Below are 25,943 nucleotides of genomic sequence, written 5' to 3' on the forward strand. Positions count from 1 at the left end.
AGAGTAGATGAGCATAGCATAGAGAAAACCTGACAAACATCAGCTGAAGATATGCTGAGGGTCTCAGTGCAGCTAGCATTTAGGCTACAAAGAGAACCCATGAAGCTGGAGAGAGAGTAGCCCCCCATATTTCTCTCCAGGGAAGAAACATCTGTTCTTTAGAATACAATGGCATCTGTTTAGGAGGCCCATGCCAGGCAGTGGGCTGTTCTATTGTTAGAGGACAACAGAGATCTTGTCAGCCTTAATCCTGGATTCACAGAGGTATCTTGTGGTTATAACTTGGATCATGGTATATTTGAAAGGGTTTTCTATGGATATTTCAGAGCACTGGTAAAAATATTTTTTCTTTTTTCATATGTATTTTTGATGAAATACAAAACAACCAAAAAGAAAAGCCTGGCAGGATGCTAGTTTAGTTCTGAAGCCAAAACTTAAGAGGAAGATTGGGCTATTTCTAGTAAGTAAGAGTCAATAATAGCTCTGAAGTGTATATAGGATTTTGATGGTAAATCTTTTGGGGGGAACTAGGGGATGTTTTGTTTTCTGGACCACTTCCAATAAGGCTTGGGATTTACTCCTTAGTGGTTCTGCACTCAGGTATAATTCCTGACAGTGCTCAGGGTATACTGTGGACCACTCTTGGCAGGGCTTGGGGATATTGGGGAAATAGTAGATATGCTGGGTACATAGAAAGCACTCTACTTGTTGTATTATCTCTCTAACACGCAATAGCTTATAAATTATTGCGGATAAGAGGCATCTGTCTGAGTTGTAGAATGTGACCAAGGAGACCCGAAGTGGGAGTGGGGTTTCTCATCCTCGGGGGCTGCTTTTCCTCCGTTTTCTCTTTCCTAGGTAAGTCCTACAGGCAAGTAAGATCACCATGGTTCTGAAGAAGTCCTTCATCTTTCCACCCCTGTTGGTCCTGCTGCTGGTGCTGCTGCTGGGGCGGGTCCAGCCTTCCCTGGGCAAGGAATCTCGGAGCAAGAAATTCCAGAGACAGCACGTGGACTCCGAAGGTTCCCCCAGCAGCAACTCGAACTACTGCGATTTGATGATGAAGCGCAGGAAAATGACACAGGGACGATGCAAGCCAGTGAACACATTTGTGCACGAGCCCCTGCCAGCAATCCAGGCTGTCTGCCGTGAGCAAAGCATCCCCTGCAAGAACGGGCAGCCCAACTGCCACAAAAGCAACTCCACCATGAACCTCACCAACTGTCGCCTGAAGAAAGGCGCCAGAGATGCCAACTGTGCTTACCAGACCATCCGGAAAGAGGGGCACATCACTGTGGCCTGTGAGGGCAACCTGTACTTGCCTGTCCACTTTGATGGTTTGGAGGCTGAAGACTGAAGTCAGAGTGGAAGATCCCGCTTCCCCCTTTTGTTCTTGGAAAGGAAATAACTCTAGTTAGTGCTTTGATCCAAAACACACGTTTTCCTGGCCTACTGTTTGTCCCATATGATTTAGGGGCTAAGGAGTGGGTTGTGAAGCAGTTCCCATGTTAACCATTCATTGTTTCTTTAAATAAAACAATTGCAGCTGTCGCTCTGAAGCTGTCCTCATTTAGGATCTTCATGTGTGATTACTTCCCTGCAATTTGTGAAGCTGTAAATCTATTTGTTTTGCTGGGCGGAAGATGTAATAGTTATGTTCCATATTCTTCTCTCTCTCTCTCTCTCTCTCTCTCTCTATATATATATATATATATATAGAGAGAGAGAGAGAGAGAGAGAGAGAGAGATTTTATTCTTTATTATATTATTCTTGCCTATTTTTGTTTTGTTTTTGGTACCCCAAGTAGTGCTTAGATTAACAGAACCTCCATGAAACTTTTCTGCAAAACACAGTCCAGAATTTCTGGAGCTGCTTAAGGGACCATGTGGTGCTAGAGATATAAGTAGGGTCAGCTACATGACAAGACTTGTGCCTTAACCCCAGAACTATCCCTCGGGTTTCTCCTGTAGATTTTGTTTTGTTTTATTTTGTGTTTTGGGGGGCCACACCTGGTTATGCTCAGGGGTTACTCCTGGTTATGAGCTCAGAAATAGCTCCTGGTTTGGGGGACCATATGGGATGCCAGGGGATTGAACCGCTGTCTGTCCTAGGCTAGTATGGGCAAGGCAGACACCTTACCGCTTACGCCAACACTGCAGCCCCTTCTGTAGATTTCTTGTTGCAAAAATAAAGCTTTTAAGTATGACTGTTTTAGATGAAAAGGAGTTCTTATCTGTGACACTGTCACGGGACACTGTCATGTTGTATGAATTAAGAAAGTTCAAACACAAAAATATCAGCACAGAGGAAAGATAGCATAACCTCAGAGTAGGGAAGAGAAGTCAATGAATTATGATAGAAATTTTCTGGAATTTCCCATGCTCCCCTTTTCATTTTGGCACTGTTGTGAACAGGGGTCACACTCCTAGCACACCAGGTTCTCACATTTAGTTCTGCTCTGGTGGTAGAAGAGTCACATGCACAAACTGTGGTGTTTATATATGCTCTGGTTGTGGTGCTTGCTAGGAGTCACTGCTGTGTTCACACAAAGGACTTCCAGTCCATGTGTTCATACATCTCTTGAATCATGGTGCTCACTGAGGTTGTACCCTTCCTGTGGTCCCTCACTCACACTTGCTATTTTACAGCATGAAGTTGTTTTCAGTACCAGGGATCATAGACAGCAGAGCAGTCAAAGGACCATGTTCACACATGTGTAGCTCTGGGATTAAACTCTCAGTCTCATACTTGCACCAAGGCAGGGGCTTAAGTCACTGAGCTCTCACTCAGGCCCTTGGAGCTGATTTTGTTTCTGCTTTGAACTAAATAGAAACAATGGTCATCAACTACTAGGTAAGTTGCAATTTACCCATCAGAGCCAGAAGAGACCTGAGGGGCCGGAGAGATAGCATGGAGGTAAGGTGTTTGCCTTTCATGCAGAAGGACAGTGGTTCGAATCCCGGCATCCCATTTGTTCCCCTGAGCCTGCCAAGAGCGATTTTTGAGCATAGAGCCAGGAGTAACCCCTGAGCGCTGCCAGGTGTGACCCAAAAACCAAGAAAAAAGAAGGACCTAGATATCATCTAATTTAGGGAGATCAAGATGCCAGGATGTGTGCACCAATTTTAATTGTAAATGTTATCTAGGAAAGTTGTAGAAAATCATTTTTTGTTGTTTTTGGGGGCCACACCTGGTGGTGCTCAGGGGTCACTCCTGGCTCTGTGCCCAGAAATCTCTCCTGGCAGGCTGGGGGACTATGTGGGATGCAGGGAATTGACCTGAGTCCATCCCCAGTCAACTGTATACAAGGCAAATGCCCTACCGGTATTTTATCGTTCCAGCCCCAGAAAATTTTTCTTAAAAAATTTTTAATTCTGGGGCCCCGGAGAGATAGCATGGAGGTAAGGCGTTGCCTTGCATGCAGAAGGTCGGTGGTTCGAATCCCGGCATCCCATATGGTCCCCCGAGCCTGCCAGGAGCAATTTCTGAGCATTGAGCCAGGAGTAACCCCTGAGTGTTGCCGGGTGTGACCCAAAAGCCAAAACAAAACAAAAAAAAACAAACAAAAAAATTTTTTTAATTCATACCCAGATATGCTCAGAGGTTACTTCTGGCTCTTCACTCAGGAATTTCTCTTGGTGGTACTCAGGGAACCCTTACTTGATGCCAAGGATCAAACCTAGTTCTGGCACATGCAAGGCAAGTGTCTTTCTATTCCCCTGTAGAAAACCTTCTAAACCAGCATGGTTGAACATAGTCTTTATAAGAAGAGACAAGGGGGATGTGGTCATCCATTGGTCATTTCTGATCTGATGAAACCTTTGACTTTGGCAAAAGAACAGCAACTGGAGTCTTAGAAAGGCTCAACAACTTGTTTATCACTCACTGCTAGTTGGTGACTCAGCTGGGACTAGATCCCTAGTATCCTGGTGTCTTGCCAACCTTATTCTCTCTGCCACTAAAGACTAAATGTCCCCCTCTTTCTCTAAATGATTTAAAGGCATGATATCTCCCTGAGGTCACTTGTTTTCTGTCTCCCAGTTTATCAGTATAACTGGCATGGGAGTGGGCTCACCTCTTGCCCATAACTTCCCTTCTGTTGTGAAAGGATTGACTCAATCAGCTCTTAATTATTTTATTTTATTCCCTGGTTCATGTTACTCTTGGCACTTCCCAAGTTCAGAGAACTAAAAAAAAATCCAGCTTTTAATCAGCTGTTATATAAGTTCTACAATGTGTCAATCTATGTCATTTATATAAAGGTTAGGAGCTTCTGAGTTTTTCTTCTTTAGAAAAGTAATTCTTTAGCCCTAGGAACACCTGTATGAGGAAGATCTGAAGTAGAGAGCTGCAGCAGGCAACATTTCTTGGATAAAGGCTTTTACTCCTTACTAGTAGTTCAGATGGAAAAGAAAAAGAAAAGGAACTTTGGGGCTGAATCGATAACACAGCAGGGAAGGCTTGCAGTAGACCTAGGACAGACCTGGGTTTAATTCCCCAGCATCTCACATGGTCTCTTGAGCCTGCCAGGAGCTATTTCTGAAGGCAAAGCCAGGAGTAACTCCTGAGTGCCACAGGGTGTGGCCCAAAACATGAATTAATAAATGTAGAAAGAAAGAAAGAAAGAAAGAAAGAAAGAAAGAAAGAAAGAAAGAAGAAAGAAAGAAAGAAAGAAAGAAAGAAAGAAAGAAAAGAAGAAAGAAAGAAAGAAAGAAAGAAAGAAAGAAAGAAAGAAAGAAGAAAGAAAGAAAGAAGAAAAAGAAAGAAAAAAGAAAGAAAAGAAGAAAGAAAGAAAGAAGAAAGAAAGAAAGAAAGAAGAAAGAAAGAAAGAAAGAAAGAAAGAAGAAAGAAAGAAAGAAAAAAGAAAGAAAGAAAGAAAAGAAGAAAGAAAGAAAGAAAGAAAGGAAGGAAGGAAGGAAGGAAGGAAGGAAGGAAGGAAGGAAGGAAGGAAGGAAGGAAGGAAGGAAGGAAGGAAGGAAGGAAGGAAGGAAGGAAGGAAGGGAGGGAGGGGAATTTCAAGGTACAGCTTCTTCTGCCACAATTCATATGGAGTTCAACTCACCCTAGTCCTCAATCCTAAAGACACTCAGTTTCAGTCATCTAATGCTAAAAGTTTCCTTTAGAGCCTTCATGAAGGACTCTGCTGCATCTAGATCTTATATTTACCTGTTCTGACTTATGAGCCCCTCCCATTTTCTGGACCTGGGATCTGATGGGAGTTTCATTTGGGGGTTGATGTCATGGGGAAAGACGGTGTTGTAGGCACAGTTCAGCCTTGCCAGAAAGTATTTGGGAGAGAGCATATTAGCATATTAAATAGGAGCATCTGGGAGAAGAAAAAACCTCTTCTGGATAGTGTTTGTCAAAAAGAGAATCCTCAGTCATTTGGACAAAAACACATGAGAGATTTTCATACTGAAGGAAAAACATTTGTAGCCCACCATGAAAGAAGAACTAACCATTTCCAGAATATGAATTGTAAGATAAGACCTACAATTCAGGGGTTCATATTGTAAAAGAAGGATCTGCTGGAGATAAGAGGTGATCATATTCAAGGATATTCAATTTTGTATGAAGGATAATGTCAAATTTCTAAAATTCTTAAAATCAAACAACTTTGGGAAATTCTACATTTTCAATAGAAAGTAAATAAATAGGGGCCCGGAGAGATAGCACAGCGGCATTTGCCTTGCAAGCAGCCGATCCAGGACCAAAGGTAGTTGGTTCAAATCCTGGTGTCCCATATGATTCCCCGCGCCTGCCAAGAGCTATAAATACGTTTTTACTTTCCAGTTTCTCCTATGGTTGCTTTAATGTCCTGACAGCACCCTAATGTGTCTTCTGCATCTACTCTTCTCCTGACTCTTTCTAGAAAACTCTCCCTTCAGCTTCAGTAATCCATGGGCTCCCTGCCCAGCATTTCCCTATATCAAACCAAGACAGTCCTCTGAAATGAGTTGCTTCCTCATCTTATAACTGCATAGAACTGTCAACTACAGATCTATTTTCTGTCACTATCGTTTTGTCTTTTCAAAAAGTTATACAAATAGAATGAAACAACAGTGAATTTGCAAGATTGGTTTATTTTACTCCATTTGATGCTTTTCTTTTCTTCTTATTTTTTGGAGGGGGCACACTCAGGGGTTTTCAAGGGTTACTCCTGGCTCTGTGCTCAAGAATCACTACTGGCAGGCTCAATGTAGGATATGAGATGTGGGGCTTGAATTCCAGGTCTGCCATGTGCAAGGCAAACATACTACCTGCTGTACTGACTCCTCCACGTTATGCTTTTAAAATGTATTCAGGATATTATCTGGACCAATCATTAACTCATTATTTTATTTGCTTGCTTTTATTTGTTTATTTTGGGCCCACACTGGGAAATTCCTCAGCATTACACCAGCTCTGTCCTCAGTATCACTTCTCAAGGTGCTTGGAGAGCCATAAAATATTTGGATCAAACCTATGCTTTGTATAGGTAAAGCATCTGCTCTAATTCAATAATGGTATTGCTGAGTAGTAAGTAGTCTATTGAACAGATATAAAATAGCCTTATTTTTTCACTCACTGAAAGGATATTTGAGTTTCTTGTATTTTGGGTGACTATGGAGATTACTGCTATAAGTATATGTTTGCATACTTTTGATGTGAAGATTAGTGAAAGATTTGTGAATCAATGGACTGTCACCCCACCACAATCTTCCTGTGTTACCTACCTGAGGATAAGACCTGCCCATTTCTGGGACTGGTCTTGGGAGGTATCAAAAGGTTTGCCTCAGAGGCAGGAAAAGGCTTAGGAAGATTGATTGAGGAAAATTCAGCAAGAGGGATGGAAGAAGAGACAGCAGGAGGAGACAAGGTGGAGAGAAGTTAAGATGCAGGGCAAGCTCAAGAGAGCATGTTTAAATAGGTTTAAGATTATAAACCACACATGTTGGCCAGGGCCTTAATAAAAATGATGTATCCTGAAACCTGATTGCTCTGAATTATTTTCTTGCCACTATGAATTATTTCCTTGCTGCTACCCTGAACCCTCAGACCCGCTGGCTGGAGGGAGTTGCAGACACATGGCCTGGGCCGGCAGAGAAAGACTGCACCCTCCATCCATTCCATCATCATTCAGCTCAATCCAGGGCTGTTATTCAACAATGGACTAGCAAAGAGATCCCACATAAATAGTATTTTGACAAAGTTATAAAGTATTCTATAAAAAAAATATGTTCTTTTTTTTGGGGGGACACACCCAGTGGCACTCAGGGGTTACTCCTGTCTCTGTGCTCAAAAATCACTTCTAATAGGCTTGGGGGACCATATGGAATGCTAGGAATCAAATCCAGGTCCGTCTGGGTTGGTTACATGCAAGGCAAATGCCCTACTGCTGTGCTATCTTTCCGGCCCCAGAAAATATAATCTTTTCAACAGGTGTTGTTGTAACTGAGCATATATATTATAAAATAATAACAAAAATCTAAGCCCTCCATCTTGTTTCTCCTATTCACTTTTCCACAAAGAGAGGTGGGCAAAATTCATGAAATGCCTTTCAGATCCACCAGTTAAATCTATTTTCATTTAGATATGAAGTAAGGAATCTTACTTAGTCCAAGAAGTTTGGAACAGAGTAGGCAATGTAGACAGCATGGGAATTGAAAAAGAAAAGCAGATTTATTTATAAATATAGTGTCAGGGAGGTAAGTGTGCATGAGACCTGGAAGCAGAGGATTAAGAAGACAAAACTTAGAAGCATATTTGAGTCTGTAGGGTTATTATTGATTAAGTCACCCAAGAGTAGGAGCAGAACCTATTTTTTTTTCACTGAAAGCAAAACTGCTTTTCCAGAATTTCAATTTTTTTTCTTCTCTTTCCCTTTCTTTCCCTTTTTGCTTGTCATTGTTACTACTGCTATGACTTATTTGCAGTTCTAATGAATAACAATATCTCACTTTAGTTGTGCCAGTGAACATTTTCATTGTAGTTCTTATTAGAAGTTTTGTACATACTAGTAGTGCTTTCATATGTTTTAGTTGTGATACTGTCTGTGGGTGTCACTTTGTTAAAGTCTCTCCACACACTTGGTTACACATGGTTATGGATGCAAGGATTTCATCATCAGTTACACTGTGGTTGATTTAGACTTGGGAGAACTTGTCAGGGATTAAATTTGGAGTCTGGGGCCAGAGTGATAGCACAGCAGTAAGACATTTGCCTTGCATGTGGAAGAATGGTGGTTCAAATCCCAGCATCCCATATGGTCCTCTGAGCCTGCCAAGGGCTATTTCTGAGCATAGAACCAGGAGTAGCCTGGGTGTGACCTCCCCCCCCCCCAAAAAAAAATTTTGGAACCTCATGAACTCTACCATTGAGCTATTCCTTGCTTCTTTCATCTTTGATGGACTACTCTATTGAAAGTCTTTATACCTAAACTCAATATCAAATTCCTGATACTTAATACTTGATGCATCCAATCCAGTATTTGCAGGGTTTTGTTTTTGTGGATTGTTTTTTGAAGGAAGGGGAGGAGTAAGGAATCACTCTTCATGTGCTTGAGCAACTATATGGGATGCTGGTGATTGAACCTAGGTTTGCTGCTTGCACAGCAAACACCCTGCCCACTGTACTATCTCTCTGATGGTACTATTTTCAGACCTTCATGTGCTTTTCTAATCTGGAAAGTGAAGATAATGGAAAATGTCTAAAATGTCTAAACTTCCGTTTTGTCCTCCATTTTTTTTTCCACAAAGATAGTGTCTGTGAAATCCCCAACATTAGAAGATACTATATAAACAGTTGTGTAGGGCAGAGTGCAGAATAACATTATATATTATATCCTACCTCTGGAAAGTAGCCAAACTTTGTCCTAAATGTATTATGCCTCACATCATCATTTGGGTCCTTGGGACTTCCATGAAACATCTCTTAGTTCTCTCTTTAAGGCTGAATTGTGACTTTCTAAAACTTTTATATTGCAAACTTAACTTTTGGTACTTCAGAATGTAACTGTATTTGAAGATAGGATATTTATTTATTTATTTGATTTGGTTTTGGGGCCACACCCAGTGATGATGCTCAGGGGTTATTTCCTGCAATATGTGCTCGAAATTGCTCCTGGCTTGGAGGACCATATGGGACTTTGAAACTATTGTGATTTATAAAGACTTTCATAGTTGTGTTTCAGACTTCAGGGCAATCCCACCACCAGAGTCCACCTTGAAGATAGTATCTTTAAAGAAGTGATTAGGAGCTGTAGATACAAATCAACAGGCTGGATAACATGCCTTGCCTGCAGATTCCATCCTTAGCACTGCATGATCCCCAAGAAAATGGTTGATCACTGAGTACCACCAGGTTAGAAACCTTCAAGCATTGATGGGGTATCTCCCTGCTACCTCCCTGAGCACCTACTAATATAGCCATCAAAATAAAATAAGTAAATTATTAAGTGCCTTAATTTGATTCCCTTATTGATCTATATATTTCATTCAATTCTAATAGAAATTTCTAAGGATCAGGTAATTAAAACCCCATATGTCAAACGTGTCTTGTTTTTTTATTTGCTCTCTCATTATCACAAGAATCTTTTTTTTTTTTTTTTTTGGTTTTTTTGGGCCACACCCGGTAACGCTCAGGGGTTACTCCTGGCTATGCGCTCAGAAGTCGCTCCTGGCTTGGGGGACCATATGGGACACCGGGGGATCGAACCGCGGTCCGTCCAAGGCTAGCGCAGGCAAGGCAGGCACCTTAACTCTTGCGCCACCGCCCGGCCCCCACAAGAATCTTTTAAATATATGTATTACCTTTTTTGTTGTTGTTGTTATTTGGGCCACACCCATTTGACGCTCAGGGATTACTCCTGGCTATGCGCTCAGAAATCGCTCCTGGCTATGCGCTCAGAAATCGCCCCTGGCTTGGGTGGAACATATGGGACACCTGGGGATTGAACCTTGGTCTGAACTATGCTAGCGCTTGCAAGTCAGACACCTTACTTCTAGCGCCACCTTCCCGGTTCCAATATATGTATTATCTAATCACATTTCCTGTCCTATGAAATAAAATGAAGGCATAAGGTTTATGGAGTGGGGTTGAATTTGAAAGGCCACAAGCTATCAATAATTTTAATTTTTTTTCTAGTACCAAATAACTAGTTTCTACCCTCTTCTGGGAACTATTGCTCCTGCTGAGAGTACATATATTAAATGACCCAACCCCTGCAGAGATTTTCATTTGTTGCTACTACGCATTGTCTCCCATCAGCTTCTATCCCATTATAAATGGTAGAGCTATATAGGCCTGCAATTAATGTCATTTTTTTTTATTTTTTTTGTTTGCTTGTTTGTTTTGAGGCCACTCCTGGCGACACTCAAGGGTTATTCCTGGCTCTGCAGTCAGAAATTGCTCCTGACAGGCTCAGGAAACCATATGGACAAACCCAGATCCATCCTGGATTGGCTGCATGCAAGGCAAACACCTCTGTGCTATCACTCGGCCTTAATTAATGTCATTATGAAAGAGGAATTGGTTTTAAAATATAATTATATTTGACAAAATATACTAATATCCCTCTATAAAATTATCATGGTCCTCAAAAGTAAAGGGGGATTTCTGAACTACCCCCAATGAAGAGGTGCCTAAAGAGACATGACAATTCAGTGCAAAGTTCATTTTCTGGATGAAACCTAGAATCAGAAAAGTGGAGTAGAAGAAAATTGGGTACAATGTGGATTTTTTGATGATGAGATCAAAAGTTATATAACACAAGTATTCCCCTGCCATTCTCTATCTGAGAACATTCTGGACTCCCTCAGAGTGAACCCTTTTAATTAAAGCAGCTAGAACACAACTTTGGTAGAAATCCAAACTAAACAAGAGTGCATTGTGGTTTGGCTTCTGTGAATTCATCAGTTGTAGTTAGCTAACTGTTGTTAGGAGAGATATAAACATGATCATGAGAAAGAAAAAGATAATTTCTTCATTTCTGGTAAGAACTGGGGTGACAGCCGTTGAATAGCAGGATAATTTTCTTCTAAAATATGTCAAGATTTTTTTTCGTTGTAGGGTGTTTTTTGGGTTTTTGTTTGTTATTGTTTGGATTCCCAAGTAATTATTTTTGTTTGGAATAATTTATTCCTGAGCACTGCTAGGAGTAATTCCTAAGTGTAGAGCCAGGAGTAAGCCCTGAGCACTGCCCTATGTGGCCCTCAAACAAACAAACAAAAATTAACCTTTGTATTAAGGAACAATGCCAAGGTCTTCTAATAGGGAGAATTTATTTTACCACTTCCCTTGATAACATACAAATCTTGGAGAATAATGAAGTTCAAAGAACAAGTTTGTTGGAGTAATTGTTGAGCTTGAAACAATTAGTAAATTGCAATGTGAATCAAGTTAGAGCAGGGGTCTTCAAATTACGGCCTGCGGGCCACATGCGGTCTGCAGAGGAGTCTGATCCAGCCCGCCAGCAGTGAGCGCTGTTTGGTTGCCAAGATACCTGCCAGCATATACACTCAGTGTCACGGTTTCTCAGGAATGACATCAACCACCTCCATCCACTGCATGTTGTGTGCTGGGACGGTGGGCTTGAGGGCGGTGTTGAGAGGGACACTAATGCGCCCTTGCCCATGGTGCACACATTGCTGATGATGTCACTGGAGGGCACCGGATGCTGCTCTGCGAGGAGTACCACATGTGGGTGACTATATGATGTAAGATGGCGCCTGCTCCACCCCCAGGCAACGTGGTGTCTGTGTGCTGTGCCTGCCTGTCAGTGAGGTTTTCCTCCACTCCCTCCAATGCCAAAGGTCAGTCAAAAGTGCCATAGAAATAAATTTTTGCCAGATGGGGGGTTCTGTCCGATTGGGCTCTGGGTGACTCATATGAAAATTCCCCTTTGGGGGTGGTGAGGTATTCAGTGCTGAAATCAAAGTTAGGGGGTGGGCGGTGGTTGGGAGGTTAGGGGTTCAGTACTGAATTGCCCATGTGGAAAATTAGGAGTTCGATGCTGAAGCATTTTAAAGGGGTTACATTGAAAATTTTATATGCATTTTGCAATTCCTTTTCAGTGTTCACATGCTGATTCTGAACATATCAATTTGGGCATTATACAGGGAGATATAACTGAACTATCAGGGACTGAGCTGGTCTGCTTAGAAAAGCCTGCAAAGGGTAAGTGTTCACATCAGGGACTAATGGGGGTTCATACACTGTGTGTATATATACACACATATTTGTATTTCACTAATATCAGTTTGGAATCCCTAGGAAACAATGATGTCAAGAAAAAAAAAATTGACGGCAAGTGTAGGATATTCAAAGAATAGTGGACTTACAATTACTTTTTTATGCGGTACAAAGAAAAAGCTGTGTCTCTGATATGCCAGTATATAGTTGCTGTGTTCAAAGAATACAATTTGCAACGCCACTATCAAATTCAACATAAAGATAAATATGATTGTTTGGTTGGAGAAGTGAGAAAAGATAAACTATTACATACATACATTGACGACTCAGCAAAATACTTTTGTGAAGCAGAAGCAGTTAAATACTTCCTCACTGTGGGCAAGTTTTCAAGTTGCCAAGCTAATAGCGCACAATGGCAAACCATTTGTGGAGGGAGAATTTGTTAAAGAATGCATTATTTCAGTTGCCAAAGAGATGTGTCCAGAGAAGGCCGATTTATTTAGTACAGTGAGCCTTTCAGGAGTTACAATGACAAGAAGGATTGAAGAAATGGGAGAAAATTTGCTGCACCATTTGCTAAACTGTGCAAAGAAACTTTGCTATTTTTCCTTGGCACTCGACGAAAGCAATGATGTTCGTGATTCTGCCCAACTTCTCATTTATATGCGTGGGACAAATGAGTATTTTGAAGTCACAGAAGAGCTTGCTGCACTGCAAAGTATCAAAGGTACAACCACAGGAGTGGATATATTTGAAAAGGTTTGCCAAACTGTGAATGGTTTGGAGCTGGACTGGGTTAAACTAGTCAGTGTAACAACTGATGGTGCTCCTAGCATGGTGGGGTCTAAGAGAGGAGTAATTGCTCACATTACACAAGAGATGAACAAACATAACCATCCTCATCCAATTGCCATACACTGCCTCATCCACCAACAAGTGCTGTGTTGTAAATCACTGAAGTGGGACTCTGTTATGAAAATTGTGGTATCTTGTGTTAATTACATTAGAACTCATGCACTAAACCACAGACAATTTCAGGAATTTCTATCTGAGGTAAATGTTGCCCATGAAGATGTTCTGTACCACACAGAAGTCCATTGGCTGAGTAGAGGGAGAGTTTTGAAACGTTTCTATGACTTACTTCCGCAGATTACAGCTTTTCTACTTTCAAAAAAACAAGAAGTACCAGAGCTCAATGATGCAGAATGGAAATGGTACCTTGCCTTTCTGACAGATATAACAGAGCTATTCAACAGTATCAATCTGCAACTTCAAGGCAAAGGGAAGCTCATCTGTGATATGGCATCGCATGTGAAAGCATTTGAAGTAAAACTGGGCCTTCTCATCAAACAAGTACAGGAGGAAAACTTCAGTCATCTCCCAACAACTCAAAACCTGTCAGCGGACAAACCATTGGTTGCATTCCCAAAGGAAACATGCCTGGCTTCACTAGAATTGTTGCAAAAGGAGTTTCAATTTAGATTCAAAAAGCTTCATCTCCATGAACAGGACATACAGCTTTTTCGTAACCCATTTTCTGTTGAGATTGAATATGTCCTTACAATTTACAAAATGGAACTGGCTGAACTGCAGAATTGTGACTCTCTTAAAGATGCATTTAAGTCAAGCAACCTTTTGAATTTCTATGCATCTCTCCCCTCAGAGACACATCCAAATATCAGGAACCATGCACTCAAAACGGTAACCATTTTTGGTAGCACTTATGCCTGTGAACAGACTTTTTCAAGAATGAAACATCTGAAATCTCCAACCAGATCAAGATTAACTGATGCCCACTTGCATCACTTGTTACGGCTGGCAGTGACAAATATGGAACCGGACATTGACCATCTCATTAGCCAAAAGCAGGCCCACAGTTCTCATTGAAATATTGGTGCGTGATCTGTTTATTTATAAATGGTTTTCATTTTATTTATATAAGATATGTGCAGTGTGAGTAGGAATTAGTAACTCATATAGTCCAACCATCCAGCTCTCTAAGGGACTGTAATCTGGCCCCCACTTTAAAAAGTTTGAAGACCCCTGAGTTAGAGGGTGTCGTGCTGTGTAAAGCAAGTAAAAGATAGATGGCAAGTAATCTCACTTATAGACAGAGTGTAAAGAAATCAAAAATGGGACTAGATAATACCCAATGAAACCAATCCTGAGACATAATCATTAGAACTGGAAAGTAAAAGGCAGGGGGGAAGGGACCATGGACAAACAGTGACAGGACAGGCGCAGTACTCTGCAACTACAAAACAGTGTTAGTACTATTGTACACTATAATACCTTAGTTTATTATGTAACAAATCTATTACATGATAGATTAAATACCATTTTAGGGTTTTGGGGGTTTTGTTTTTTTGTTTTTGCTATTTCTTTGGATTTGGAATCACACCAGGCAGTACTCAGGGATGATTTCTGCTCTGTGCTCAGAGGTCACTCCTAATATTATTTGGGAGACCATACACAGTAATAGGGATAGAACCTGGGTTGCCTACATGCAAAACAAGGGCCTTATTCCTGTGTTATCTTTCTGGCCAGACTTGGTATCAGTTTTTTATAACTAAGGCAAAATTATTATTATTTCTTGGTTGTTGGGCCACATTTGGTTGTGCTCCGGGCTTATTCCTGACTGTGTCTGGCAATCACTCCTGACAAGGCTCCAGGGATCATAAAGTGGTGCTGGGTTACCGCATCCAACTCAAGTGACTTCTATGGTAACTATCATTTTAGAAGACTTAATAAACACTATTAAATAATTTACTATAGTAAGAAAATTAACCTACGGCCAGAGAAATAGTGCTGTAGGTAAGGTGCTTACTTTCTACATGATCCATCTGAATTTGGTCCCTGAGATAACATGTGGTTCCCTGAGCATTATCAGGAATGATCCCTAAGTGTATAGCTAGAAGCACTGCCAGGTGTGGTCCTCAAACAAACAAACAAACAAACAAAAATTAACCTTTGATTTAAGGAGCAATGCCAAGGTAATTTTAATGAGGAGAATTTATTTTTACCTACCACTTCCCTTAATAGCACACAAATCTTGGAGATTAATAAAGTTCAAAGAACAAGTGATCTCAGGAGAAGGGACACAAAGGCCATGTCCCTCCCTTCTCTTCCCAGGCGTCCAGGAGCAGCTTTGATATTCCTGGTCTCTCACTATGAGTTTGTTAATAGACAGAGGAAAAAGTGTCCTGCTTCCCCCAACTAGAAGGCTTTCCCACTCTAGAGAAGCAGAGGAGATTGAATTGGGAAGAAAGAATGCTGAATACAACCTTAGCCAATTCTGACCTCTTTCTACCCAAACTTCATTCCCACTTTGTACAGATGAGAATGAGCAAGGAACATTCTTTTTTTTTTTTTTTTTTTGAAAGGAACATTCTTACTTACACTTACCACTTACTCTTTGGTTAGAGCTAACTACATCAACTAAAGTTTGTGTTTTTGTTTGTCCGTTTTTTGTTTTTTTTTGGGTCACACCAGGCAGCGCTCAGGGGCTACTCCTGGCTCTACGCTCAAACATCGCTCCTGGCAGGCTTGGGGGATGATATGGGATACCGGAATTTGAACCACTGTCCTTCTGCATGCAAGGCAAATGCCCTACCTCCATGCCATCTCTCCGGCCCTAAAGTTTTTTGTTTTTTTTTGTTTTGTTTTGTTTTTGTTTTTGTTTTTGGGCCACACCCGGTGACGCTCAGGGGTTACTCCTGGCTATGCGCTCAGAAGTCGCTCCTGGCTTGGGGGACCATATGGGACGCCGGGGGATCGAACCGCGGTCCGTCTCCTAGGCTAGCGCAGGTAAGGCAGGCACCTTACCTCGAGCGCCACCGCCCGGCCCCTTTTTGTTTTTTTTTATAACACAAAATATTTCTTCATAGGAAAAAAAACATTTCAGTATTTATAGTAGTCTCTATCACCATTATGTTTTTTGTGGCTATTGATGTTTTTTTTTGAGTTATAATTATTATTTGACATTAGAAAGCAAATATTTAAATAATTTGTTTTGATTGTTATTCAATGAGAAAATAGGTAAATATCAGTAGATTTTGAATGAAAAGAAAAAATAAAGACAAAATTTATTTTCAAAAGAGTTCCCTCTCACTTGGGTGATTGTTTTGATACCTCTAGAGTGAGAGCTATGGAAATATTCCTCCATAATCTGAATGTTGAGAATATCAGCCCAAGTTCTGAACACCTTAAGAATTTAATTTCTTCATTTCTCAGTTTCCTCATCTCTAAAAGGAGATGAAAGTAAGAATCTCTTGAGATAGAATAAGGTAAGATGCAGATGTTTTTGAGCAGTTGCCTAGAAAACACTAATAAAGAACAGTATTTGTAACTGATGACATGGAAGGGGCTAAATAACCTCCTCAGTTTGCTACCTTCACTCTAGACTGTTTCCTTTTATCACTTTCTTTTAATTTCAAATATCAGGTAGTCTGGAAATTTATAATTGGTTCTCTTTATATAGAACTTATTTCTCTGTTGCTATTTTATATATGTTTATTTATTATAATTATCATACTTTCATTATATCATTGAAAGTAGTTTTAATAAATATTTAGTGTGTGTGTGAGTGTGTGTGTGTGTGTGTGTGTATGTGTGTGTGTGGTGTTCATTTTTGCTCAATGCATCATTTTGGTCAAATCAGGTTTGGTCTATATTAAACTGTTTTTTTTTGGGGGGGGGTTGGGTTACACCCAGCTGCGCTCAGGGATTACTCCTGGCTCTATGCTCAGAAATCACTCCTGGCAGGCTCAGGGACCATATAGGATGCCAGGATTTGAACGACCATCCTTCTGAATGCAAGGGAAACACCCTGCCTCCATGCTATCTCTCCAGCCCCTATATTGAACTGTTTTTTTGGAGAATGCATATTTTTCAAATTTTGTTGTTATTGCCACACCTGGCAATGTTCAAAGGTTACTCTTGGATCTGAACTCAGGAATTACTGGTAATGCTCCAAAGATCATATGGAATACAAGAGATTAAACCAAATTTAATTGCATGCAAGGTAAGTGCCCCACCCTCTGTACTCTCTCTTTTGCTACTGTTTCACAAATTCTTTTTTTTTTTTTTTTTTTGGTTTTTGGGCCACACTCGGCGGTGCTCAGGGGTTACTCCTGGCTGTCTGCTCAGAAATAGCTCCTGGCAGGCACAGGGGACCATATGGGACACCGGGATTCGAACCAACCACCTTTGGTCCTGGATCGGCTGCTTGAAAGGCAAACGCCACTGTGCTATCTCTCCGGGCCCATAAATTCTTAATTTATTAGATGACTTTGCATAGAGTTACCTGGATCTCTTCATCTCTGCTTCCCAGCAGAAACCCCTCTTACTATATAAGCACCTGAATTGTAAGATTTATCTGTCTGGACTCATCTCCTGGACTGAGTACATTTTCCTTAAATAGTGGGCTACAAATGGTCTTCCCACAGATCTTTTATATGTCTTCCTCCAAATGACTGACGTTTCTCTTCTTGATTGTGTCAGACTCTCCATCAGGGGATTTTCCTCTCCAAGATGTTTTAATTTAAAGCCCCTCACCCAGACATGACTAGGCCACCCCTACACCAACATCTTCCCCTAACATAATACCACAATAGTCCCCATGTCTAGAAGGACTCCAGGAAAAGAGAAATCTAGATGCCGCAAAATCGATTCTTAAAATATCATCTAAATTTTAAGCACTAGCAGGGGAGAGAATGAGCAGCTTCAGGTTTCAGAACAACAAGGAGATGAACTCAGAATTCTAGTGGAAGAAACCACATCTAGAAGCTTTAGTTTCCTTTTCTTCTCCATTCATTCCTTTTCCGTGCACTAGTAAAGAGTGAGATCCAAATATCAAAGAAATGTTGCTTCCTGCAACATTCACTCTCAGGCCTTCTTCCACATATAGATGTCTACCTGTAGAACTAAAATGTTACTTTCCTAAAAATATAAATAAATAAAATAAAACAAATAACAACAATAACAAAACCCAGAAACTACCAACATTTATAAATGTTATATTTAAAGACACTATCAGAACTGGTCAGAGTTGGAATCAGAGCTGGATTTTACTCAAGATATTTGACTTTGAGAAATGTCAGATACAACACAAACTGGGGAGTGGAATAAAATGATGAAGTGTTGATTGAGCCAAAACTAATCTCTTCATTGTGTGCAGGTAAAGGATAGGTACAGAGTAAGCATAGGAGTTCCACGGCCAGAAGTATAAGTCTTTCCCACAACCATGAAAGCAGCACAACAAAAGATGTACTCCTATGTGTCAGGCATGTATGTGAATCAGGCCATCAAGAACATAGTGAACAATTAAAGAGAGTGAGTCCCAGAAAGATTAGATCATTTATAAGCTATTGCACTACATTCTGAGGTCATGTTTTTCTTCCTTCTGTGTCCAATATGTTTGAGCTTTTCCTCTAGCTGTTCATCAACATGAATATCACTAATCTCTCCTAGACTAGAGTTTCCTGGTCTCTAAAAGTGCTCATACATCAAAGCTTCATCCTTTTATCAGGAAATTTACGGAGGGCCTGAAACCTAATTTCAGGTTAAAGCAGTTCTTCCCATATAGTCAACCTGTATTAGATCCCCTGCAGTGTGGTTCATGGTGCAACCATAGAAGTCCTCAAGTATACTCAATTCTTAGAAGAGACTTGGGGAAAGAGTCAAGACTCCTGAGCACTGCTTGAGGACTCAAGTGAAAACCAAGCAGAGAACAGAAATCTACAGAAAAGAAGTCTCAGATCACAAAAAGTGAAAAGTTAGGATACAATTAAAATATGTAACATTTCCTTTGCAGCGCACCAGTACTAATCAGATTATTGCTCTTACCCATCTCTGGCACTAATGACAGGAAGGCAGGTGTTGCAATTGTATTTTATTGAAGTAAGCAATGAATGGTTAACATGGGAGCCCACCTCACAGCCCAGTCCTCAGGTCCCAAACCACTTGGGGCAAGTATCAGGTGAGGGAAGCATGTGTGGATTGGTCAGAGCAGTAACTTGAGTTATTTTTCTCTGAAGTAGGAAGAGGGGAGAAGGACCATTATGGTGGCGAGGTTGTTAAGACATCTTTCTCTCTGACTCAGACTGAAGCCTTCAACTAAAATTCAAAGTGGACAAGAACATACGGAACTCCTGCACAGGCCACAGTGATGTGTTGTTGTATAATTGGGCTGGTGGTGTAGGTACAGTTGGGGTGTCTAGAGCCTCGCCTCAGTCAACAGACAGTGATGGACATGGGGTACCTCTCTGATAGCAATTTTTCATGCCCACAGGTTCTATTTTTCTCGCTGCAGATAGCTTCAACTGCAGACAGGGGCTCGTGCACAAAGGTGTTTATATCCTTGCAGCGTCCCCAGGTCATGTTTCTGCACACCATCATCACATTGCAGTAAGTGGCATTTCCATTGGGGAAATTGTTTGAGTCTATGTGCTGCCTCTGGAATCTCATGGCCCTTGTTTCCTGGCCCAGGGAAGCCTCAAAACACCCCAACACCAATAGCATCAGGGCCAGCATGAGGAACAAGATGTGGGACTTTTTCAGAGCCATGCTGACCTCAGCCGCCTGCAGAAACCTGCCCAGCAAAAAGAGAAGGAGAAGGAAATACAGTCCCTGAGGATGAGAACCCTTCGTCACCTGGGTTCTCCCTGGTTACTGTCTCTCTATAAGCCAGTCAGATACATCCTCTTCCTGTGAGAATTTCCTATCAGACTGTACATATAAAAAGAAGTTTTTGACTCCCACTTGCTGGAAAGACTCCATACAACCTTCTCTCTTGCACTATTTCAGATGTGCACTAAAATCCTGGCAGTCTTTTCTTCCAATGCCACAGGTGTTTTCCTTTGTGTGTTTTTGTTATTGTTTTGCTACATACTAAAATACATCTGGAAAATAAATACATTTCTACTCAGTGCCCAGAGAATGCATCCCTAAGATACTAGTGTCAAATCCCTTAGTCAAATGCATCCCTAAGATACCAGTGTCATGACCAACAGATCCCTGTTATCCCATAACATGAGAAAAAACAATCCTGAGCCTGCTAGAGGCATCACAAACAGATACCATCACTGCATTCTGAAGAGAAGATGCTCATCTCACTATCCACTCCATGGCTTCTCTTAAGTCAATATGCTTTCCCTGTCCTCATCCAGCTGCTGTATGCATGCCCCTAAATTTCTCTATGCCAACCTCACTCATTCAGGCTCCCTCTCGTCCAGTCCTCAAGCAGATTATAAACCCTGAAATCAGCTACTGGGTTGCTTACCTGGCTCTTTATTGGATCTAGAGAACCCTGAAAGGGCAGTTTTGCAATGAGTTTTTGCAAGGCAGAAACCTTATGTTGATTTTTAAGTAGAGAAAGGTGGGAGGAGCTTGAGAAGTTTCTCTTTAGAAGAAAGGGCAGAGCCAGAGAGATAGCACTTCGGAAGGGCATTTGCCTTGAATGCTGCTGACCCGGGAGTGTCCCGGAAACCAACCAACCAATCATTCAATCAATAAAGTTTAAAAAAAGAAGAAGAAAGGGTATCGAGAGGAAGTAGTGAGAAATGACCCAGGACACCTTTTTCAGAGCTGCTGGGATAGTGATTTTTTTTTTTTTTTTTGCCAACTGAAACTTCAGTCATTTAAATCTCATCTTCTGGTGCCCTTCTACCTTCACCAGGAGGTACAGAGAAAAGTATAGAACTCTAATGTTGGGGGCCGGGCGGTGGCGCTAAAGGTAAGGTGCCTGCCTTGCCTGCGCTAGCCTTGGACGGACCGCAGTTCGATCCCCCGGTGTCCCATATGGTCCCCCAAGCCAGGAGCAACTTCTGAGCACATAGCCAGGAGTAACCCCTGAGCATTACCGGGTGTGGCCCAAAAATAAAAAAAAAAAAGAACTCTAATGTTCCAGCCCTAGCCAAGTACTAGTTACTTCCTTGAAAGTCATTTTTCCAAAACCCTTGAAAATTAACAAAGGGCCAAAGAACAGGAGCTCTTAAGAGAATGAAACAAAGACCCTTTCTTCCCTAAGAGTCTAGAGAGAGCTTCAACTGAAATTCCTGTCTCCCTAAAGGACATTTTGTAGGGAGAAGCGGAAGAGATGTCTAGCTGCCCTCATCTGAGAAGATCCTCATTCTAGTGGAGAAAATATTAGGTTATACCTTATTTTACCTAAAACAAAGATCGCCCCTTGTTCCTTTGTATGTTTATTTACAACTTGGATTTACCCCAAAACAGAGATAGTCTTACTTGTAAACCTGGCTGGGACTGGCTCAGGCTAGCCTGAGTTATCTGTCCTTACTGCCCCACCTAGAGGTGGTCTCTGTACTCAATAAAAATGGCACTTCCGGCAGATAGCTGGCTTTCTATATGAGGCAGAAGACTGCCAGACTATACCTGTTTCATCCTCAACTTGGTCTGGATTGTTTTATGGTGACTGTTTTATACTCATTCACCTAGGCTTGGAGACACAGTGCATGGAGTATTTTACAAAGAAAAGAAGATAGTGCCTAAACTTGGAAGAAAGAACCATGCCTTGACCAATTCTGACCTCTTCTTGTATACACTTTACCCATAGTCTGTGGTGTTGAAGATGAGGAGCTAACTATTATTACCACTCTCTGGACAGTGTTAAGTAGATGAACTAAAAGACAAAATATATCATTTTTTCTGGAGAAAAAAAAATGTACACTGATTACATACAACAGTCTTCATTACCATTAAATTTTTGGTGTGGCTTTTGTGTGTGTATGTGTGTGCTGTGATTACTGTGAACATTAGATAGTACATCTCAAAAATAACTTTGCTTTATTCAAATTTATAATGTCAATGAGAAAAAATAGTGAATTTTGAATGAAATAAAAAGAAACAATATTTCTCTCTAGATGATATCCCTCTTAGAAAAAGACTCAAGTAATCATTTTTGATAACTCTAAAGTGAGAACTATGAGATTATTCCTTCATGAACTGGATTTAGATAGTCTCAGTCAAATTTTTGATTTAGTACATTAAGAATTTAGTTTATTTTTTTGTTTGTTTGTTTCTCATTTTCCTCATCTCTAAAAGCAGATAAAGTAGAGACCTCTTAGGTTTGTTCTCAGGCTGAAATAAGGTAATCTTTAGACTTAGAGAAGCACAAGTGAAGGTTAGTGCTTTAACTAACTGTTGATATTTATGGGTGGGGCTAAGACACCTATCCCTGTCTTCCTACATTCCTCCTAGTCCAAGGGTAGCGAACACACAGTTCTCCAGCTGCATGCGGCTCCCGGCCAAAATGAATGCTGCTTTTTGCCTCTTATCATGATTTTGTATACTGTGGCTCTTTGCCAAGTCTGGATTTTGTTCTGCTGCTTCTGAGGAGGGACCTCTGAAGAGAGATCTCCGAGCGAGCGCATAGTCCAGCCCCCAGGCTGCATGTTCCCGTCTCCCGTCCCTAGGAAACAGCTGCACTGGCCAGCAAGCAGGGGACCCGTGTGGCACATGTGGGGTCACATCTTGCCGTTAGTTCTTAGTGTGGAGGACGCAGCACACCCTCACCATCACTACAAGGTTTTAACCTTCACTCAAAATGGCAAAACACAATATGTGTTTAATAGATTATTGTTAAAATGATATGCTTTTGTGTGAGTGTTTGTCTGTTTTCGCAGGTCACTGCATGGTGTGGCTCTCTGACTCTTACAGTTTAACGTTTTGGCTCTTTGTGTCGAACTTGTTTGCCACCCCTGTCCTAGTCTATTTCAAGAACCCTGACTTGTGCTGGCTAACCTACCTTCTACAAAAGGTGGGTAGAGACAAGGAACTGCCATACTCACCTGAAAGAAAAACAATATGGAACAGGACCTGTTCTTGGTACATGAAAGTAAGGAAGCTGCAGCCTGGAGAAGACTCTCCCCTACTTAAAATTGTAAAACAAATACAAATTAATATCACAAGGAACCGGCAGCCCAATGCCACATCTGACACCTTCCAACAAAAATGGCCCAGTTCCATTTCTAGGAGGGGAATCATCTGAAATCAGTTAAATCTCGATGAGCTTGGACTATAAGGCTTTGTAAATTCTGGGTCTTGAATTTGGGAAGAGGATTGGGTGTTGCCCCACCACACCCACCCCACCACCTGGAAATCCTAAAGTCCTCACCCAGCACCATCATCTCCTAGCAGAAAAATGTCCCAGATCCTCCACCAAGCTCCAAAAGCATATAATGACAGATATTTCCCTGGTAGTCCTGTCCAGACTGATACTTCTGTGGCACTCTCAGAAGTGGGTAGGGGTGTTTGTGGCTGCCAAGGGTCCTGATTCTCTTTTCTACACAGACTATAGCAGCCCAGAACCACAACGTACACCCTCCGACAAAAATAGCCCAGCTCTGAGTTTAATGTTATCAAATTTCCAAATTTGTTCCAGATCTATTAATCCTGGACATCACTGCCACAAGAGATCAAGAAACATCTCAAAATTTCATAGTAGTGTCAGCCCAGTAGTACCACAAGCAATCTAATTGAAAGTTACATAGTAAATGGCCAAGCTCAGTGAATCTAAACAATAACCCAGGAGGCTCACCTAGCACCACCACAGCCCACTGAATCCTTAAACACTGACTTTAGGAGAGATATAATAATAATTTAAAATTGACCCTCATTAATCTAAGTTTTGATTATTCCATTCGCCTTTGTGATGTAACAAGCAATAGTAAGTAAATTTGTGCCTACTTGGAAGCAAGTTAGGGTGGTGGGTGTGATATTGGGAACACTTATTGAAATTGGTGTTTGAACATTTAATGCCTAAAATGAATATATAATGAACACTTTGATAAATCATGGTATTATAATAAAAATGGGAAAAATAAATAATAAGACTTGGGGTTATATGCAAATTTTACAAAGTTTAAGGCTCATATAAGAATTAATTTTTTTTGCAATGATTGTATGCGCTGAACTTTTTTTTTTTTTTTTTTTTTTTTTGGTTTTTGGGCCACACCCCGTGGTGCTCAGGAGTTACTCCTGGCTGTCTGCTCAGAAACGGCTCCTGGCAGGTACGAGGGACCATATGGGACACCGGGATTCGAACCAACCACCTTTGGTCCTGGATCGGCTGCTTGCAAGGCAAACACCACTGTACTATCTCTCCGAACCCGCACTGAACTTTTGATTTCGTTTTTTGGTAGATCACCTTCCACTCTACCTTTAACCAGGTTTTATTTTTCTCTTAGTCTTTATGTTTGGTAAGCAAACCTACTTAGGTTGTTGTTCCAGGAGACCTGTAAACTAACTTTAGAAAGATTGAGAGCCAGATGACAGTATATGGGTTAAGGAGCTTGCCTAGCATGTGGCTGATCATATGGCCCCTGTGCACTGCCATGACTAACCCCAACTCAGAGTCAAGAAAAATCTTTCTGAGAACTGCTGGGTGTTGGCCCCAAACCAACCAACCAGGAAAATAAGAAAACAAATTTTAAAAGGTTAGCAAGATAATAAATAAAATATATTCATATTGAAGCCTCTGCAAGGGTTCCTGAGTAACTTACATGAAGTGGAAAGATGACAGTCCCAAGAAGGGAATATACCACTTTCTCTCTCCCTACTTCCTCCACCCTGGAAATATCTGAGTAAATCTGGGACTCATAAAGTCTGCAATGAGTCCCGAACAACACAGACCTCATGTCCTTCTAGTCCCACTAAGCAGTTGTCAAGCCCCAGCTGACATCCACTTGTGCTGTTCAGAGCAAGAGTTAATCTCCACCATCCACTTCTCAGTGAGCTGTGGACTCAGACTGGAGAGAGGAATTGCTCTTTGTAGGAAAGGAGAGACAGTCGTAGACCTTATAGAAGCCTTTCAGGTCCAATTCCTATCTCTCAGAAAACAATTTCAGGAGGATAACAAGCAGTAAAGTAAAAACAGGTTTTATTTAGAAATTTTGAGGAAGGGAAGGAAAAGAATAAGAAAGAGAGACCCAGGAGTTCCCTAAAAAGAGAAAGAGCCCTGTTACACATCCTACATACAGTTAAAGTATGAAAGTATAAAAATACACACTTAAAGAGGGGAGATTTAAGTGATAATTGCATGCTGGCATCATACACATGGGCCAGCAACATGCATGTGTGCCCTTAGTTATAAAATGACCTTTATAGGGCTTCTCCCAATCTGACCCACTTGAAGCTTTCTACCTAGATAAGAGTTCATTGCTAGGATGGTTACCAGGGAGAGAAAGCGATGAGGGTACTTAACGGTTTTCTTTGACCTTCCTTTCCTAGTCTTTGCTTCTTTTTGAGTTTGAGAGGAGGCTACAGACTTCTCTGGGCTGCAGAGGGGCTGGGGAAAGATCTGAACAGTGGCAAAGTAATTCTTCCAAATCTCTTTCCTTGGTTTTATTATATTCCAAGAACTTTTCCTATGTCTCAAGAATTCAGTGCCATGGGGTGGTGTAGTAGTGGTGGGGTCCTTCTCTACTTGCCTTCCTAACTCAGTTTCCTAGTGTTTTTTATTGTTTAGGGACCACATCCAGTGATGTTTAGGGGTTACTCCTGGCTTTGAACTCAGAAATAATTTTTGGTGGGCTCAGGGGTCTATAAAGAATTCTGGGGGTCAAATCCAGGCCAACTCTTGAAAGGCAAGAGATTTAGTTCTGTATTCAGGCCCCCTATAGCTTGATTTTTTTTCTTACTTTTTCTCAATTCCAATAGCTAATGATATTAATATTATTATCCATTTATCAAGTCAATGTTAAAGATTCTTTTTCAGCATGGGTACAAGTTCCTACATTGCATTAGTAGGTGA

The 25,943-nt window shown here is 41.1% G+C and overlaps 2 protein-coding genes across 7 annotated transcripts in view; one reads left to right on the forward strand and one right to left on the reverse strand.

Moving 5' to 3' along the window:
* LOC126001426 (ribonuclease pancreatic-like) overlaps nt 1–1,548 on the forward strand; it is a 459,609-nt gene extending 458,061 nt beyond the window's left edge. For all 5 annotated transcript variants that reach the window (XM_049768691.1, XM_049768689.1, XM_049768687.1 and 2 more), the window contains exon 2: nt 877–1,548. In XM_049768691.1, coding sequence (XP_049624648.1) covers nt 887–1,357 — 471 coding nt within the window. In that variant the 5' untranslated portion in view covers nt 877–886 and the 3' untranslated portion in view covers nt 1,358–1,548. The remainder of the gene's footprint in view (nt 1–876) is intronic.
* Nucleotides 1–25,943, reverse strand: part of LOC126001437 (ribonuclease 4-like) — a 150,994-nt gene that overhangs the window by 72,219 nt on the left and 52,832 nt on the right. The window lies entirely within an intron of this gene.

The sequence above is a fragment of the Suncus etruscus genome, chromosome 2 (assembly GCF_024139225.1).
Source record: "Suncus etruscus isolate mSunEtr1 chromosome 2, mSunEtr1.pri.cur, whole genome shotgun sequence".
Taxonomy (NCBI): domain Eukaryota; kingdom Metazoa; phylum Chordata; class Mammalia; order Eulipotyphla; family Soricidae; genus Suncus; species Suncus etruscus.